This window comes from Fopius arisanus, unplaced genomic scaffold, assembly GCF_000806365.1.
Source record: "Fopius arisanus strain USDA-PBARC FA_bdor unplaced genomic scaffold, ASM80636v1 scaffold00008, whole genome shotgun sequence".
Lineage (NCBI taxonomy): Eukaryota > Metazoa > Arthropoda > Insecta > Hymenoptera > Braconidae > Fopius > Fopius arisanus.
The window spans coordinates 1,102,263-1,120,855 of NW_011887747.1; the positions used below are offsets into that span (position 1 = coordinate 1,102,263).

Consider the following 18,593-nt stretch of genomic DNA (forward strand, 5'->3'; position numbering starts at 1 on the left):
CATTTCCCAAAACTGAAATTACAAATAATTACTGAAAAAGGGAATTTTCCTTAATATTCTTATCGAACTGGTGTACTTTTTCTAACAATTAATTAATGGAGAAGGTTTATGAATCATTTCTGTTGGTACTAATTGTATAAAATAGGTAAATTCATCATTTCAATTCATAGGAAAAATTGTTATTACGCGTTTTTGAATTACCAATGCACAAATGTACAGGCATTCAGTTAGCAACGACTCCCTCATAAATAGAACTAATTACCATGATCATACAGTGAGACTCGGTTGCGCGTATAATTTCACATTTAATCTTGTACATATGCACGGAAAAGCTTGTCTATGTGCAGCCCGATGTATTGTGACCGAAAAAGAGGAAACGATAGGGGAGGATAGAGAGGGAAAAAAATGGGGGAAAAAGAGAGGAAAAAGTGGAATGAAGAGAGACAGGAAAAAAAAAAACAGAATCCCCGGGATGCCCCTTTGTGCATCTCCAGCGATTGTTCAATCTTCCCCGCTGCAACATCAATTATATTCCCCCTTCCACCTCCAGTTAATTAGCATCCTAATTAACGGCAATTAATGACTATCCCATTTGTACAGTTTATACACCAATTCATGTGCACTCGAGTGCATTTGCAAATGCATTTCTCCATTCAATGTCGCTTTTTTTTCCAATTTCTTTCTGTTTCTTATCGCGGAGGGAGAATGTAATCAACAAAGTGGAGAGCTAATTTGTTAATTATTGCCCTCTTCTCGCACGATTCCATCGACATCTTCATTCTATTTATTCCGGGCATTCAGATGCCAACAATACGAATATTAAAAGACAATTTGTTTAATATTTTCGACTCTGAATTAAATTAAACATATACTGGCTTAGAAAATTCGAAATATTAGCGTTAAAAAATAAATGAACATTTATATGCAGATTCTACGAAATCGTATCAAATGATAAAAAACAAAACTTGAAACAAGACTTAAAAATCCATCCGATATTTCCCCCAAATTTTCATGCATATCAACGATCGAAATTTTAATTAGCAAAACTGATTCCTCTCGTTGCTATACGATAAAATATTCCAAAAATATCCGATAATTTTGAAGGCACTGGGGTGTTGCGGTGTATAGCTGATAATGAAAAAATGATCGCTCTTATGTAAAATTTCTAATAAATTTGTCTCCGTGTATTAATAAAAGAAGGTCAAGTGAACAGTGGATAGAGGAAGTAAATGAATTGAAATGAGAGTCGAAGGGATGAGGATTGGATGAGATCCGTTTTACGGTTGAAAAGCCATAGCCAGAAAGAGTGAGAGAGGGGGTAATAGTGGTTTCCTCCGTTAGTTCAGCAATGGTATAGAAAACTGCCAGAAACCCCTAGGTCGTTTGCGGCATTTTCGGGATAACCCAACTTCACTCAGCCCCAACTCTCTTTCCTCCCATCATTTTCCACTGGACCTCGTTGAGATTGGATGTGTTTAATTACCAACGGGAATATCGTTAATTAGTCGGCCATTTGCTTCCCTCTATCTCACTCACTGGATAAACTCATCCCCACTGTAAACCACCGGAATATTCATGGACTTTAAAGTTCATCTTTAGGATTCAACTTCATCAGGAGCGATCTCCTTAGAAAACACCCAACCGAGTAACCGTCATGCCCCTTACCTCTTTTGCCAATCTCTCTTACCCCTGACTCTCGATCCATCATCTTTTCCATCCTCTGGCGCTCTGGGTGCTCGTTTTCTCTATTATTTCTGCTGAAACGCTTTCTCCGAGATTATCCCTTTCTCCCATACGAAATAAGATGCCTCACCCTATTCACATTCATTTTTCACATATCCCATATTCCAGTGTATGCATCCAATTTTTTCTTCATCTCTTTCAGCTTATCTCTCTAGCTATCGTTTTTTTTATTGGATGGGCTGGGACACGTACAGTTCAACTTAGAATCGTGGATGGAAATTCATTCCCTGAAATAGAATTTTAGACTTGCCCAATGGTTCGTCAAATTTGGATCCTCTTTTTGTCTGCTGTCAACAATGAATATCCAATCAATTTCTATTCAATTTGTCTATTTAAAACCATTTACATTGAGTGTTCTCCTGAAATAATTCAAGTGTAATGTTTCTCGCAGCGGTGGCAAGAAGCCGCCAACAATCTGCTCGTTAACCCAATCAACAAGTTATGACTTCCCCACCCGGTGGCACTATTACTATTTCATATAGGGTTCATGATCCCCTCCATTATCACCACCAATCTCCAGAGAGATCTCACACAAAACCGCTCATAACTACATCATCAGTCACCCCAAAGCTCTTCCAATCAATTAAATCTCGTGGTTTGTCCATTTAGCCAGTAATTAGGTTTTTGATAAATACCTCCCAATCCAAGGGAGATAGCAAAATTTTTGATAAAACCATTTTTTCAGAGGAGATTGCGAGCTACAAACCAACTCTTAACGAAAAATTCTCTATGCCTGACAGATTCCGAGATATTCCTCGCATATGAGGTAGAATCTGTTTGCTGTTGAGTTTTCCTTCGCGTTGATATACTAAACTAATGACAACGTGCCGAGAACTATTTGCTAATGAGCAAGATAAGCGGTGATGATGATCGTTGAAGAAGGAGAACAATCTTCCAAACAACGATGGGACAAAGAATCATTAGAAAGACAAGGAAGAACAACAATGGAGCATTGTGGGACGCGGTGGCCAGCATACTCCAGTGCGGCAAGCGACTGAAAAATCGCAAGGGCCTCGGGAGAGGGGCTGAGGACGGTACACTGGCTGAAACAGAAAAAAAATGAGAAAAAAGAGGAAAAAAGGAGGAAGAAGCAGTGCAGAGGAGGTGAAAAAAGCTGAAACTGCGGGTGGAACAGTATTCATTCGTGGAGAGCGCGAAACGGCCGAGCGAATTCGCGAGCACTACCCTCTCTACTGTTGGAGGGATGAGTGAGGAAATGGCGGATGAGTGCAGAAAATGATATGCCGGACAATGGGCATTGTTTACTGGCGGCCGGGTATGATTCGCTAGGATTTTCCCTAACCAGTCTCCCCATACCTCCATCTCCCTTCATCTTTTGGATTTGCCTTTTCCTCATCCAAACTACCAGACGATGCCTTCAATTTGTACTTATTTCGATTAAAATCGAAATAGAGTCTATTCGAGCATTTATTTCTGTTATTATTTACTAGCTATTTATGATATATTTTTACTCAAACATATCATATAATTTGATAAGCTGCTTAGTTTTCTTCACTTTCTAATCAAAGATTTATGTTAACGTTATTTTATTTTTCAGTGGAAATACTGATTTGTTAAAAATATCAAATTACGTACCTTGTTTTACGCATACCACTGATAAATGAAACCAACACATTGATGACGTGTTGTTTTTTTGCATTGTTTAGAATATATTGGGAGGAGGGTGATTTTCACGAATGGAGAGAATGAGGAGAGGCTTGATTAAAATATTAATTGAGATGGAAATAATGGAGCGTCACACCCCAGGGAGTCTGGCCGCAGTTCTGTCGAATTGAATTCAACCATATCAGCCCCACACGAGTCGAAAAAACTTCTGGATCCAACTCAAGTGAATTTATTTTCCCCCATTGTGCTTTTTAATTCTAGAGAAAAGTGTTATGACGTGTATGAGTGTAAGATGATTGCATGTTTGAAGTCACGGAGTGCGTTGAGTCGAGACTAATTTTGTGTAATTGAGTTGGTCCCGTGGGAGACGTATCCGCTAGGGAACAATCAGGACCAGGACTTTAGTACCAGACCAATTCTCAAATCATCACTGAAAACTCCCTTTTACACATCCGTAGGACCTCACCCTCGTGTATTCTTCTATGGAGTCACATCTCAATGAAAACTAATCCCATAGTACGCACATGTTTGGGGTCAGCTAAGGAACCCCGGTATATGATTCATTGAGAGTCAAATCATCAAATGTAATCACAACCAAGTTTCTATGGGTGATTCTCATCTCGACAAATTAATCCGCGTGCAGACAATGGACCACATATTTTTCGAGTTTTTATTCAATCGCTGAGAACACAGAATGGATGGAAATCCAATATTCGTTAAGTGACTATTTGATAAGTTTACTTGGTATTTTTATTTCGTTTTTACTTTTGAATCGAAGAATTGTGATTGGTCATCGGTATTAATTAGAATTCAATGTACTTATTGATTTTTTGATTTTTTTTTTCAAAAATCTGTCTTCACGCGGAGAGACATATTTAGTAAAAATTGCGGAATTTTCAGTTCACTTATCGGAATTCAGATAAAAATTACGGAACACCGCAGAAAAATTCCGTGACTTGAGATAAAAATTACGTGACAGTTCCGTAAAACTTCCAACTACATTTCGCTCCAGAATTAAGGAAAATACACGTAATTTTTATTGAATATTTCTCTCTGTGCATGGTTTAACTGTCTCCTTTTTTATTGTTAATTTTATGGATTTCAATTAATTTCCCGCTCTGTTCTAATTGCCTAATGAAAGTCAACACTGGAAATTAATTTTTTGAAGTAATGTATTTACTTTATTCAATTAATTTAAGCAGATTTATTGTTTCACTCATTATTTTACTAAAAATTAACGTTAGATCGGGTTCAATACTCATTCCGTCCACTTTTTTATCCCCTATGAGTAATACCAAATTAGTTTGAACAAATAAATACTTCCAATTCTATGGAATAAACTGAGATTCCAGTATCGAGCCAGTGATTCATCTCAATAATTGATGAAACTAGAGAATTTTTCCTAACATGAGGAATTGTGAAAATTGTAAGCAGAAATTGGTTGGGACAAAGTACTTAAATATCCAGTTTCGCAAAAATTCATATGCCCCACTTTCCTATAGCAATTGCTGACATCCCGTCGTCAATTCTGCATATTAAAAAAATAGAGTAGGTCCATTAGTAGCAGTACTAGATGCTCTCTCAACAAAGGCCCGCGGAACAGAATCCATATTTATCATTTCATCCTGCGGATCATTATTCCCAACGTTTCTTTCATTTTGAGTTTCTGGTTTTTCCCTCTCATTGGAAAGTTCTTCTCGGTGGTCTGGGGGATGTCGCGCCGACGCTGAAAAGGAATGGCAAACGTGGGAGGCGGTGCCCGAAAGAGTGGAGGGATGCTGGAACAACAGGGTATATTATACATCGCTATCCGTTGATGCTCCACAATCGTGTAATACGAATAGCCAACTGGTAAGTGAAAAAAAAAGGAAAAAAAAAATGGAGACAGAGAAATCGTATGGAGCCTCTCAGCGCATTGTTTCGGTTGAGTATCCAACTGTGGTAAATGCTGCGTCTATTGGCGCAAGCCAATCTTTTAAATGCTCTAAAAATCACATCAATCATCGTCAAACAAAAGCTTTCATTTCACCAGGGGAACAACCAGCTAAATACCAAGGATATTCTATATTTCAAAGTTGTTCAAGCGTGAACTCAGCTCTGAATATTAACGTTGGAAATCATTTTTTATAAAAATCAAATGACTGCAGTAGAGAAATTGTGGAAATTTTACGTTTAATTTCCGGAATCAGTCGGAATGTCTTATCCTGAATTCCTGATCTGATTCAGATTAACAATTGCTGGGAGATAGCGTTATTGTTCGACATTAACTTGAAGCAACGAATAGCATAAATGTACATACAATATATTTGACAAATATGTAAAAACATTGTAATTATTGAGACATGGGTTTTTCTTTAGATGGACTATCAAAGGGGATTTAATTAACTTCCAACTATTCGGTGGAATGTAGTGAGGATATACGCGCGATATTCCCTCAGTCGGTGGATGACATGACAGAACAAACATGAATACTCCAGAATATGACATATCTCAAATTCGTGATTAGCAGACATTATACCCTATCGTGTACATCGTTAATACGTAATATAGCCAAGAGGCAATTCCCACATCCTTTGCCACCAAAAGCCGAGTTTTCGTTGGAATATCAATACGAATTATCGTTCCTCTTTCATCAATTTTTAGCTCATGGCTACTTTTTTAATTAAAACAAGGATTTCCGTGAATGAAAAATTCTCACATCCCGATGATGCTGTTAAAATCCACATTTTTTTCTTATTGAGTGAAAAAGAGAATGGAAGGGCTCCGAATGCCGATAGACAGTCATTGTTTTCATACTTCCTCCGGGAGGGAAGGGCGGAGCGCTTTGATCCAAAAAAAAAAAAAAAATCTCGACAAAGCCATGGAATAATAAGCTAATCGTACTTGCGGTATTCCGCGAGTTTACACAGAAATAAAACAACAAGCACAAACAAAATGTGAATAAAAAAATGAGTGATGCGAGTGGATGAAAAGAGCTGGGGTAAAAGATTAAAGCTAGTATTCCTCTCTCTTATCCATTAGGTCTTGTCTCTGCTAATTTTTTCATTTAATAATCCATTGTTTATGTTTCTTCATCCCGGAGGTAAAACAAAGAAAAACCATTTGTAGCATTAAAGGAATTAAAAAAATTTTATTATTATTATTTCGTCATCCCCGAGGAACTGTATTTCCTGATGAAAGCACTTCTCTCTTTTTCTATTTACTATTTAATGAGTAAATCAATCCCAATTGTAAAGAGAACTCACAGCTCTCTCATTCCGTGAGTGATTAGAATTTACAAAATGCCTTTCATTATTTTTTTTCCCCCTCAATCCCATTAGTTGAGGACGATTTTCAATTCCTTAATCCACAAAATCAAATTCAATGATTCCTCCCACCACAAAGTCCCCCCCTGCCAAAAGAAATGAAAAAGTCGCAAATCGCTGGCGTTGAACAAAGAATGAAAACAAATGGGGAAAAATAAAGAGGAGAGCGCAGGACAAAACGTCAACGCGTAAAAAAAAAAACTTTATAAAAAAAACCAGTAAAACTCGAAGAATAAGAACGAAGCTAGGAAAAGAGAACTCATACTGTTTGAAACACAAAAAAAAATGAAAAAATAAAAAGGGCGTCAAAAGTCTTGACGCGATTCTCGTCGAGGGATATCTCATCTCGTAATGTCTGTTGCCCGTTGAGGAAAGGGGTTGTGCGAGGTGAAATGGCCAAAAGAGATAAAGAAAAAAAGCTGGAAAAAATGGGATTGATAAAGCACGAGTTGAAGTGGTGAGGGAGGGGAGGGGAAGGGTAGTGTAATCATATGATGACCGTTTTTTGTGATAGCGGTAGGACGGGGGTTGGGGTATGAAATTTTTGCATACAAACATGTTTATCCACGCGAGACCCCCAACGCTCTCACAATGACGAGCTCGCTTTTTTATTTCCAAGGATGCCGCTCATCTCGTTAAATCTACGCCCATCTGTCAGGTCTGGATGGCGGAAGAGGGTGGAAGGGGGAGGCTGCAGATTTGTAGACACGAGAGAGCATAAAGTGAACTCCATAATGTAATCTCTTAATGGGGCATCAGTCGTGTACATTCACGTACACATGTTTTGGAGATTTTTTTTCTTCTGTTGTCGATGGGGGTGGCTCCATGCAAATGCGAGTTTTTCGATTATTTTCGCAAATCTTTGGAGGAAATAAGGACGGATCAAACCGGATAGCGCTCTAAAGGGAAGCTTCCAGCAGCTTATCACGATCGTTGAAGATGATGGGTGAACTGATTGTGATTTTATTAGATAAAGTACGGGACAGGAATTTGAATGGGGTGGAATTGGGGTGAGATCGGGAGACTCAGCTGGTTATTTATCTGAGAGAGGGGGCAGCACCTGATATGATGTGCAGTCGATAAATTGAAAATTTGGGGATGGAATGAAAGAGAATTGCGGATAAACTTGCGCGAGCGGTAACGTATCAAGGTTTTCAATTTCTATTTGAAAATTATAGAGCAATATAAAAAAAATTGTGGAAGTATTGGAGTATCGTAGGATCATTCAGGTAATTTGGTAAGAGTATGTTGGATTGTAGTTTAGATGAGATATTTTTTAATTATTTCTTCCTTCAGCCAGTGGTCGGTGAACTGCAGGTGATTTGTTTCGATTGATAGAAAGTCGATCTGACCGTTGTTGTCCATGTCCTGGAGCCCCAGACGGTCCTACGATTTTTTCATTATTAAAATCATTTGATTTTCGCGAAGGTTTTTTAATTTTATTACCTCTGTGTAAAGCGCAGATTCTTGCAAGGTCTGGAGCTCGATTGCTTGACCAGGCTTGTAAAATCCAAACCACTCGCTCTCACGTGGTTGAACCATCGTGTCATTGGAGAATTTAACAAGAACTAATTTTTTAAGGGCTTTCAAGTTGTTTCTGTACATCTAAAATCATGATAAATTATTCACAGAAACAGTTCAAATGAACGTTCTCCATATTTATACCTCGTTAATTGTCAATTCATTGTTGATATCAGCTAAAAATACACTTTTTTTCTTGTACTCTTCCTCTTTCAAGGGATCGTGCCAGTATTCAGCCTGGACGAATCTATTTTGAATGAATCTGAAGCGAAGAAAATTTTTTATTTATTTATTCTTGATTAGTTTACGGAGTAAAAATTGGGCAGGTTTTTGGATTTTTTAGCGATTGTTGATTATTTTTGTCTTATTGTCTTATCTTTCATGTCTTAAATAATCAATTTAAAAATAAACTAATGTAGCCCATTGTTTTCGGACTTTGGCTACATATTTTTCGTCCCTATCCAGATGTACACTGAAAATGTGAACTCTTTTGTGCATTTCTTTTTATTCCCTCTTACTCTTTGCGGAAGTCCGTTAATAGAATAATGTTAATTGGAATGATCGATTTTACTTATCTATGATTACATTATCACATGAGGGATTATTACCTCAGATAGGCTCCGTAATTTAAGGCTCGTCTCAGATAATCACAGAGTCGATGCTCCATGGATCCACAATTAGGTAATCCATAAACTCCTTGATGTTGTCCACCCAAAGAAATTAATGTCTTCATCTGAGGAGCAGGGCACCTCTGAGCTACAGCCCGTCTACATCAAGAATTAAAACATTACCCCCGGTATATTCTCGCCACCTCCCACAGTGGAACGATCCTATATTTACAAAAATTGTGCTCCTTGAGAGAAACCAATGGCATTGTATCCATCCTGCAACATCTCATCATTCGCGAGGTCCTCACAAACTTCCCTGACCTGGTCATTCACATTCCTGAAGTAACTGTTCTTCACGTCCTATCAATCAATTTCGAAATTAATCGTTTACCCAATGTGGAATTAACGGATAATAAGTGGACTTATGTTAGATAATCACCTCCACTACATCATCTCCAATTCTAACAGATTTCACATAAACACCAGGTATTTCTTCTTCTATTATTGTTTTAATCTGTCCTAGACTGAAGGAAAAACAACAGCTGTCTCCTAATGTTAAATATCGGTTTTAATCATTTGTTTCTTTCACAGTCAAGGAAAAGGAAATAGACGGAGGAACTATTCTTCCATTTATTCATCTACTAAACTCACTATTACTGTCATCAAACTTCGATAAAATCTCATATAAACAACTTCTATTTCCCAAACTATGTCTTTACACATTATACAGAATCCCTTTTATTCTGGATTCTTAAAGGGGAACATTTTATTTCTGAAGTAAGTTTGAAAAGTTCAATCAGTATTGATGTGTCATGCATTTCTGGGAAATCCTTCAATCCTGTTATCACCGACATTCCAATGAGTAAATCAAATGTTTCCGCTCTGACATAACGCGTACTCGCGACCCACGAGAAATACAGGGATTCCCGCTAATGAGAAATAAACTCCTCGGCCATGACAATGAACACATGTCCTTGGCGGCTGTTTGGCCTCGCCCTGAATCACGGCAGAATTGACCTTCGTCTACTGCAATCCCGATAACACGAAAAAAACAACTTACCCATGCCATGCCACAATACAACTGGCACTGGTATCAATCCAAAAACCCTCGTGTACTGATAATCGTTTATTAGAAAAAATAAAAATATAATTTTCACGTTGAAAATATACATGATAGAAGTGTTACGAGTATTTTTACAACAAGTTCAATTAATAGTACAAATGATATTGAATATTTGAAATCCGTCCTTGTTGAGAACCTCAGTATGACTGATCAAGTGATCATTAAACAATTTCTCAATGTCTGGGGTTGAACTACTTGTTGGGGTCACAGTTGCGCCACTGGACGGACTCCCAAGAAACCTTACGTCGTAATGATCTCTTTGCTCTTCAGATAAGTTCAATGGGTAAAATAAAATTCAAAATTAAATATCATTATTAAATTATGGGAGAAAGGCGCTCAGACCTTTTTGGTAATTCGATGGCCATTTCATCATACTCTCCCCTAGTGATTATTAATAAGCATTTCTCTCTCAGTCTCTGGTCAGATCGTCTGCTCGTCAATCACATAGCATACATCTTATTAATTAGTCATCAATTTCCTCATTTCATTACTAAAATAAATTCTCTATCAGTATGCTTCGGTATTAAATTCTCTCTTCAATTCCAATCTTTACTCTCTTCATTATTATCATGAATATCCTTTGCACGCTCACCAGCAGGCGAATCTTATCACAAATGAAGAGAAATCATTAGCAATAATACTTTTATTACAAACGTAGAAATATTAATTCGAACATCACACTCTCGTATCTACAATCGTCAAATCATTTTGGGAATTTTCTGCTTCTCAAGGCAACGCTAGGTTATCTGAATTTAAATCGACATTCACAAATGAACTGTCAAACAATAATTATTAAAATTGCCTTGCATAATTACTGATTATTGCTAATTCATCTCCTTGACTTTTCGGCTATATGAGACTAGTATTAATTTAAAGCTAAAACGGTTTATAAAAACTCGAGATTGAAAATTCTCAGTCTTAAGTGCGACGTTTTGAAATCCATGGGTTTTGATACAGAAATCCCGTCTCATAGTCGATTATTTTCTTTTGATTCACTGACTCGGTATTACTTCGATTGTACCAGAAGTACTTCAAATCGTATACGAGTCTCAGATCGCGGAAGTAATGTCGACTTGTGGCCGTGAATGTGGCCGACAAGCTAACTCGAAGAATTCACGATTCAAGCCGTTGAGACGTTTCTCAAGCCTCAGATGATTGAGAAATTTGTCTTTCTTTGATCTACTGAAGTGGCCTCGACCAACTGTCATCCTGAATGCTGCCTCCTCGGTTGCAGACATTCCAAACTTCATTGATCTCGCTTCATGTCTTTTTTCCAGGACACCGCGAGTCTCACTTGATCCAATCCTCTCGGCTCTAGCGTCCAAATCACATTCTACAGAACATCATCAAAAAAAATGTTGGGTACATTGAGTGGATCAAAAAACCCCTTAAAACAAAACGTACGAGCAAAATCGTAATGAATATTCCAAATTTTGTAGACAGAAATTTTCAGAAGTTCAAGTAATTTCAGTTATCAATTTTTACAGAATCGATTTTAGGACATTTGGAAATTGGAAATATTATAATCTAGTATGATGTATAGAAAAGGTATCTGTTCAATTTATAACTTCCCAATTAATTATTTATTCTTATATCTGCATTACCTTCACTTGATGAAGTGCTGGAGGCTGATGAATCATCCCAGCCAGGTGCTTGTTGTCTCGTTAAAGTACTGGGGGTTGAGGAAACAACTCTCGCAGCCGTGATACCAGTTTTACTAACATTTGTCACAATCAGAGAAGCATCGAAGCTCGAAGGTCGTTTCCTCCTGTTTCTCCGTTGTGCAGCTCTCCTGTTCCTGTTTTCCTGGTGATTCGATTGAATTGAAGTGGATTCCTCGGCCTTCGTCGAGGGTCTGACGTCCTCGATCGTGGACCCTTCAGACTGTGCTCTATGCGGTGAGAAAGCCTCTGGATTTTTTTTTGATTCGATGTATCTGCTGATTACAAAAAACTGTCATTGCCATGATATGATTTATATATTATTTTTTTTTGCGCCAGAACGTTTCCTTCATTCTTGTCGTGTCCCCCAAACTTTTCAATTAAATCCAATATGTTTAATGAATTCCCAAGGAGTGACCCTGAAGTCATGATTCGAAAATAGTAGAAAATTTACGGAATGAAATAGAATATATACAGTGATCACTCTTTTCAAAAAAGAAACAATTATATTAGAAAAAATTATAAATGAAAAGGAAAAATATGAAAAAATGAAGAAAATAGAGTAATGAATAAATAATTGGCCTCGAAAATTTCTCCCCCTATAATCACGGATTGAAATAAACTTTTGTGGGCCGAATGTACTCTCCCCTTCTGAACCAAAGCCTCTCTCCAATTGACAAAGTTCATGGGCCTCAATCAGAATGAATTCGAGTCGACTTTCTTTCATGTACGAACACTTCGACCCGAGACAGACGTAATCGGTCTCATTGATAGTATATCCAGACGTCTGGGAGGTATCATTTCTTTTTGTACGACTTTTCGGATGCTGAGTAACAACTCGAGTGCCTGACCCTCAAGTGAGGTCAAAAACCGAGGGACGTTGATAATCTTTCGTGTTCAAGGGTGACGTGCTATACAGGTCAACATCCGTAATTGACTTCCAAGGGGAGCGAATTATAATTCAATTCATCAAGCAGTTCAGTCATCTTAACGATTACTCCGGCTTTTATCGTGGTATCTGCCTTGTACTGAAATTATCATGATGAAATTATCATGAAATTATCAAATTATTATTCTAAATTGCGGACATTCCGACAAATTGTTGACCGAATTAAGCGAAAAAAAAACCGTTTTTGCATTTCGCCATTATTTTTAAAGACTCATGAAATTATATTAGAAATTGTTAAACAACACTTTGTTTAAAAAAAGTGAAAATATCAGTAATTTTAGCTAAGAGGGGGCAGAATATCTTTGAAACCTCTAGTATTGAGAATTTGGGTGAAACCGTTAACGAATATTAAAAAGATTTCTAACAATGCAGTGTTTAATGAATGAGTTACAGTTGTTTTCATCGGTGTTTCGGTTACATCATTACGTCCTGATAGTGGACGAATGCTGTCAATAGTTCGATGTGTCATTTAACGAGTAATTTGGGGCAATGGACGCAGAATTAATGGGGATATAGGGTGATTAGCAAGAGTTATTTTTTTACTAAAAAGTAGAGAGACTGGTTTAAACCTGACAAACAATCCGATGATGAAGGTCTCAGTGGCCTCGCGTGGATTCTCAAGTTTTTGTAGAACGACACGAAGCTGTTTTTGAAATAGCATCACTTTAAATATAGATATTTTGCGCTATGGACTGTATTCATCTCATCCACCTCCCAGAGAGATTCATACATTTGTATGAACCTTTGATACTTGTACTCCCACTCGGTTATCATTTGTTACGCAATTTTCCATTTAAGTGGTTCATTTGATTATTCACGAACTCTCGATGACGTATATTGTTATTTAAGGTGTTTCGATGATTTCGGCGCTGTTGAAATTTTCGACTATTTATTTTTAACGTAAAAAACTTACAAAATGCACTTTTATTCGAAAGAAGAATCTGGGAACCGATTTGTCATTGATAAAAACTCAAATTTGGTGTAAAATGGGAAAATTCTTTGGTGAATTTTTTAACAAATTATTCCTAAACACTTTTCCTTTTTAATTCAAGGCTGAAAATTACCTGGATGTAGAAAGTAGGGACATGAGGTCACGAGAAACTCGACAAAAACCGTAAACTTTCGCGTGAGAGCTTGTCGCATTAATTGACAAGGTCATCCACTATCACCCGTAATCAGCATCATGATAGCTTTAATCCATAATCATTGAGGCTTAGGGAAAGAAAAAAATTCACCGATAAAGTGACAGTGTCTCATATTATGCGATTTGCTAGAATTAACACTCAGTTACTCTACGAACTTTAGAATAGTTTGAAACAATAGATATCACTTCAAGTATCTGGAGCATTATCAATACTCAGTGAAAATATTCGTAAAAATAATCAATAATCTCTATTTTGATAGTCTCTAAATTTACGTAATTACAGTTTATTTCGCATCCCAAAAATTTTCATAGAAGAGAACACGCATCAGAAATTCGCTGCCAAGAATTCACGTCACGTGGGCTCTTATAATGTACCACGCAAGAGAGTGAAAGTCAGTTGGTTTATTATTTCATTGCACGAGAAGTAATAAAATAATAAAAATAAAAAAAGAAGAGTAATCCATAAAAAATGACATATGTCTGACATTGGAAACGTTCCACATCACCTGTATTTATAATGAAAACAATATCAACATTTTTTACAACGCCAATTACGTGTGAACGGAAAAAAGAGTGTTGTACATCGAAACTGGTACGTACAAATACAAGGTATGTGAAATATAATAGGGTGGGGGCCCTTATTTGCAGCGTAGGAATAGCCGCTTTTCAATCTACATGTGTATGAAGCTGATGCCAAGTACATGTGCACTTAAAGTAGTTCCGAGCCAATTAAGGCGATTATACGATGTAATTGTTAAATATTCGTGCTGAAAAGCTGATGAAGCTCCACGTTGCCAATTTTTTTTTTTGAATCCACTCTAGCATTTCTGGTTCAGTACCTATTTTTTAAATAATTGATTTGAATTGAATAAACCCCAAGTACTCGAATTTTTTTTTATAACATCCGGAAATTCATTAAAGGATACTTTCTCAAGGTGTTTTCTCTGCTCTACTATTTCTGAACAATTGTCTTCGCTTTAATGAGCATGAACTCAAATTCCTTCTTTACACTGTCATTTCCTGCTTATTATGGAAGATTATCCTTTAAATATAGTGGAATGAGTCATACATTGATAAGAAAGATGATCTGGATTTGTAATTTCTAAAAATAGGAACTAGTGTGAGTGCCGATGATGGCCTTCTACATTTCATGCCAGAAAATGAATGTTTGTTTATTGACGGGGGAAGCCGTGAACTTGAATGTCTGACTACCGATTTTCCGGATCCAGAGCACAAGCACTAAAAATACCGGCATACAAACGGTTATACAATCCTCTCGGGATGGGAAAAAGGAGGTTACAACCAAGAGACAATGAGTGTCTCGAGTTTTACCGGATACTCGTTTAACCCCCATGGAAAAATAGTACGCAAGAATTTCTGGTGGAATATCTTTCTACGAAAATTGAATTCCAGAGACTCAAGACGCAACGAGAGTGAGTAAATGGGAATGCAAATTGATTTTACCATCACATAAGGAAGAAGGGACTTTTTCAACAGATTCAATTAAGGAAATGATAAGGGTTCGTATTATAGTAGATGTCATTGAACTTTCAATAAATTAGTAATTCACTTCCCAATGATCGTCTGCATTCATCTTGAAAGTTTAATAACGTCTGATTGGAATATTTTCTTCCCACATGATCGACTAAATTTGGAATATAATAGATGAAGAAAACTAGAATAGATGAAAACATGAAAAAGTAGAATTAAAAAACAAGAAAAAGCGAATTTTCTCTACGATTTCTTTAGATGAAGACTCTCCTTACCAAGAAGTCTGCAAAACTTCATTTCCATAGATTCTATTCATTTTATTCTCATGAGATATGAATCGAATGAGGGACTGAGGAATAGGTAGTTCTCATTTTCAGAGACTCCCAGAGCCTTAGAGTGAAGTTCACTTTTTTCATCCATTGTAAAGATCTTTTAACTCTGAAGGGGAATCAAATTGTAGGGATCGTACCTTGGGTAATTCGAGATTACTAATAATAATAATATTGTGAATTTAGCATAATCAATCACAAAAATTCCTTTATCACAAATCATTCGTTATCACCAACAATTCAGCCACTTAATCACAAGCAACTCTTAATCACTCCATCAGCACGAAATCGGAATGTGCATGCAAAGCTGATGTGCAGCATAATTATTGCTCAATAATTCGAGTTTTTTACTGATGAATTTCCGTCCTGATTTCATTGCGAATTGATTCATTCAATTAATTGAGAATTGATTATCTTCAATATTCAATGACTGGAGATTCTCATCATGAAATTCGTTGTTTTTGCATTCTGAAGGAATCCCTTCCAGAATAAATAATATATCAGTTGAGATAATATCATTTGACAAATCCGCAAGCTCAAAACTTTCCTCACCACTAAGGATTTCCGGGCTCAATCACGAGCAAATTCCAGGAAGAAAATTGTTCCCACAATTTATTCGCATAAACGACAAATAGTGATATTCCACGTCAGCAATTTAAAGTGAGAGATAAATATTATGAATACTATATCGATAGATCAACGGATTAAATCGTGTTACAAGGGTAAATGGTATTCCCAGTGGCAATAAACAAGCCCGACAAAAATAGAAGAAAATAAACAATTTTATACGCATAACTTCTCACAACATTCCGCAAACTAATCAATATGCGATGACGTGGACAAATGCCAAACGATTTCTCCAAAAAGTGCGAGAAGATCAATGAAAAGAAGAAAACAATACAAACCTGTATCGTGGATCGAGAAATCTCTGGAAGTTCCAGGCGAATTGAATGGCGAGTGAAACGAATGTAGACGATACAATCCCCATAATCTTCTCCTTATTTCAGTTATTACTCCTTGAGGTTCGGCAAATCCACAATATCTCGCTTTCACCTTTCTCCTCACACAGTGCGTCACAGTAATTCGATTTTCCCTCATTCACAATATCTGATATATATTATTTTCACTAACAAAACACCACTAAACTTTCAGCGCTCGTGTCGATCGGAGATTTTCACTGATGGTCACTGGTGGCTCGAATGCTCTCACATGTCGTCATGGAATTGGGACAATTATTTCAAAATTAACTGAAGAAACTGAATGAAAAGATAGGAACGTGAAGAGGAAATAAAATATCGGAGAGAGCGGTTACTGTTGTGTCTGCACGTGCAGTCGTGCAGGGAGTGGCTTTTTTGTGTGACGCTTCATTCGTTTTATACGACCAACTGATGGAATACACCAGGAGAACCCCCACTTTTCCCCACTCCCAATCCATTTAATGCCTTCCATTATCCACCCTAACGTAACGTACTAACGTCAACTTGCAACCACGTGCTTGTATTTAGTATTCGAGTCGACAAAGGAAGCAAGTTCACTTAGCTCCTATATAGAACAGTGCCGGCTAATCGACTATTTATCAAGCAATTGCTGATGTCAACTATTAGATGGTACTGACGAAAAATGTTGTCTGGATAAGCCTCCCACTCTGTTGTGATACAAGTGCCACTTTTCGACATTTTTTCCCACGCATTTAAATTACAAATATTCTTTCATAAATTTTGATATCATTATTATTTTGTATATATATGTAAGGATTTAGATTCTTACTGACATTGCATACATATGATGCTAGTTGTCAAAATAATAATTATAAATTGATAATTTATAATAAATCAAGGTTAAATTCTTTGATTGCTTCAGCGTTTGTATTTTTAAATTATTTTCGATCAATTTGAAATTACTAGTTCTAAACTTCTACCAGTGTTTGGAGACTGGGAAGTCTCAGTAATTAACAAAACAATTATTGTTCAACCTGGGGAGCATAATACAGTTGTAAGGTTTTAATTAATTTCAGCGAATGCAATTACAATCTTGATGTGTGAGATTGTTCCACACACTCTTTAAGTAGTCTCGTTGTTTTTCTGGTAAATCGCAGTAGTTAATTAAAACTCATTAGAGAAAAGCAGTGAAAGTGAATTGAAGGGTTTTTTTTGTTGATAACGGAGCTGTAATTAATTTATACATTCCGAGGACTGGTTGGCCTCCAAAGAAAAATTATGAGGAAATACTACAAGATGAATTCTCTTTTTTTTTCTTGAAAGGAATTAGTCTGTAATTGATGATAATTAATTCAATGAATTGCCGATGTTGTTCCAATTATTCACAAAAGCATAAATCCAACATTCAGGAGAGGTCTTTATTGACTGCTATGGTATAATGGAGTGGAGAAACTTGCTTATCGAGTTATCAGAAATTCAAGGAAACCGGCGGAAATCTAGATGAAGTTACGAGTAACGATTGGAATACGAAACTTCTGAATAAATAGGCATTGTTGTCAATCGGTGGAATAATCCAGAGACATACGTAATGTTTCTTGACTTTTCAATTGACAGTCCAACCATTGAGTATTAATAAGTGCTGGTGCGTCTAAATGATGAGAGATGCACGTGGTACTTCAGTACTCCTTCATTGTTTCATTCCTAATCAACATGTCAGGAACCTTGAACAGTGATTTCATAACTTATTACAAGACGTCACTAAATCTTCATCGCAATCTGGGTAATCACTGGAAAATAGAAAATTGTTAAGTCATGCATAGAATCACGTAATTTAGGTCCAATTGATTTTCTATTGCAAAAAATCTGAACAAAGAGCTTGTAATGATGAATCGGAGAAACAGTACGATATGATAAAAGATCGGAGCAAATAACCAGATGATTGATATCATTGTTCCCTCCTTTTGTAAAGGTCTTCTCGAGAAAAGGGAGAGGAAAAGGAGAGGAAATTCAATGAAGAAATGATGTTGGTAGCTCAAACCGAGTGCATCTGTACCCAAGCAGAGGAATATATAGATCGACCCTGGCCTTCCATATATTCACGCGCTCTATATCCAATATTATGTTTGTACGCTCTTGTCAATGAGTCATATATGCA

General features: G+C 36.8%; 2 protein-coding genes across 3 annotated transcripts; both read right to left on the reverse strand.

Annotated features, from left to right (window-relative positions):
* Positions 1-7,812: 7,812 nt before the first annotated feature.
* Ppt1 (Palmitoyl-protein thioesterase 1) lies at positions 7,813-10,963 on the reverse strand. Its single transcript, XM_011316703.1, has 7 exons — positions 9,864-10,963; positions 9,243-9,352; positions 9,036-9,163; positions 8,804-8,962; positions 8,340-8,457; positions 8,121-8,279; positions 7,813-8,060 (listed from the first exon to the last, which is right to left on the reverse strand). Exons 1-7 carry the CDS (start codon positions 9,973-9,975, stop codon positions 7,935-7,937), a joined length of 912 nt encoding a protein of 303 aa, XP_011315005.1. The 5' UTR covers positions 9,976-10,963; the 3' UTR covers positions 7,813-7,934.
* On the reverse strand, positions 10,774-17,194 carry LOC105273951 (uncharacterized). 2 transcript variants are annotated; one of them, XM_011316701.1, is made up of 3 exons: positions 16,406-17,194; positions 11,531-11,865; positions 10,774-11,259 (listed from the first exon to the last, which is right to left on the reverse strand). In XM_011316701.1, exons 1-3 carry the CDS (start codon positions 16,486-16,488, stop codon positions 10,976-10,978), a joined length of 702 nt encoding a protein of 233 aa, XP_011315003.1. In that variant the 5' UTR covers positions 16,489-17,194; the 3' UTR covers positions 10,774-10,975. The 2 variants fall into 2 exon arrangements, with proteins under 2 accessions (XP_011315003.1, XP_011315004.1); XM_011316702.1 differs by having other exon boundaries at positions 11,531-11,862; positions 16,406-17,192.
* Positions 17,195-18,593: the final 1,399 nt, after the last annotated feature.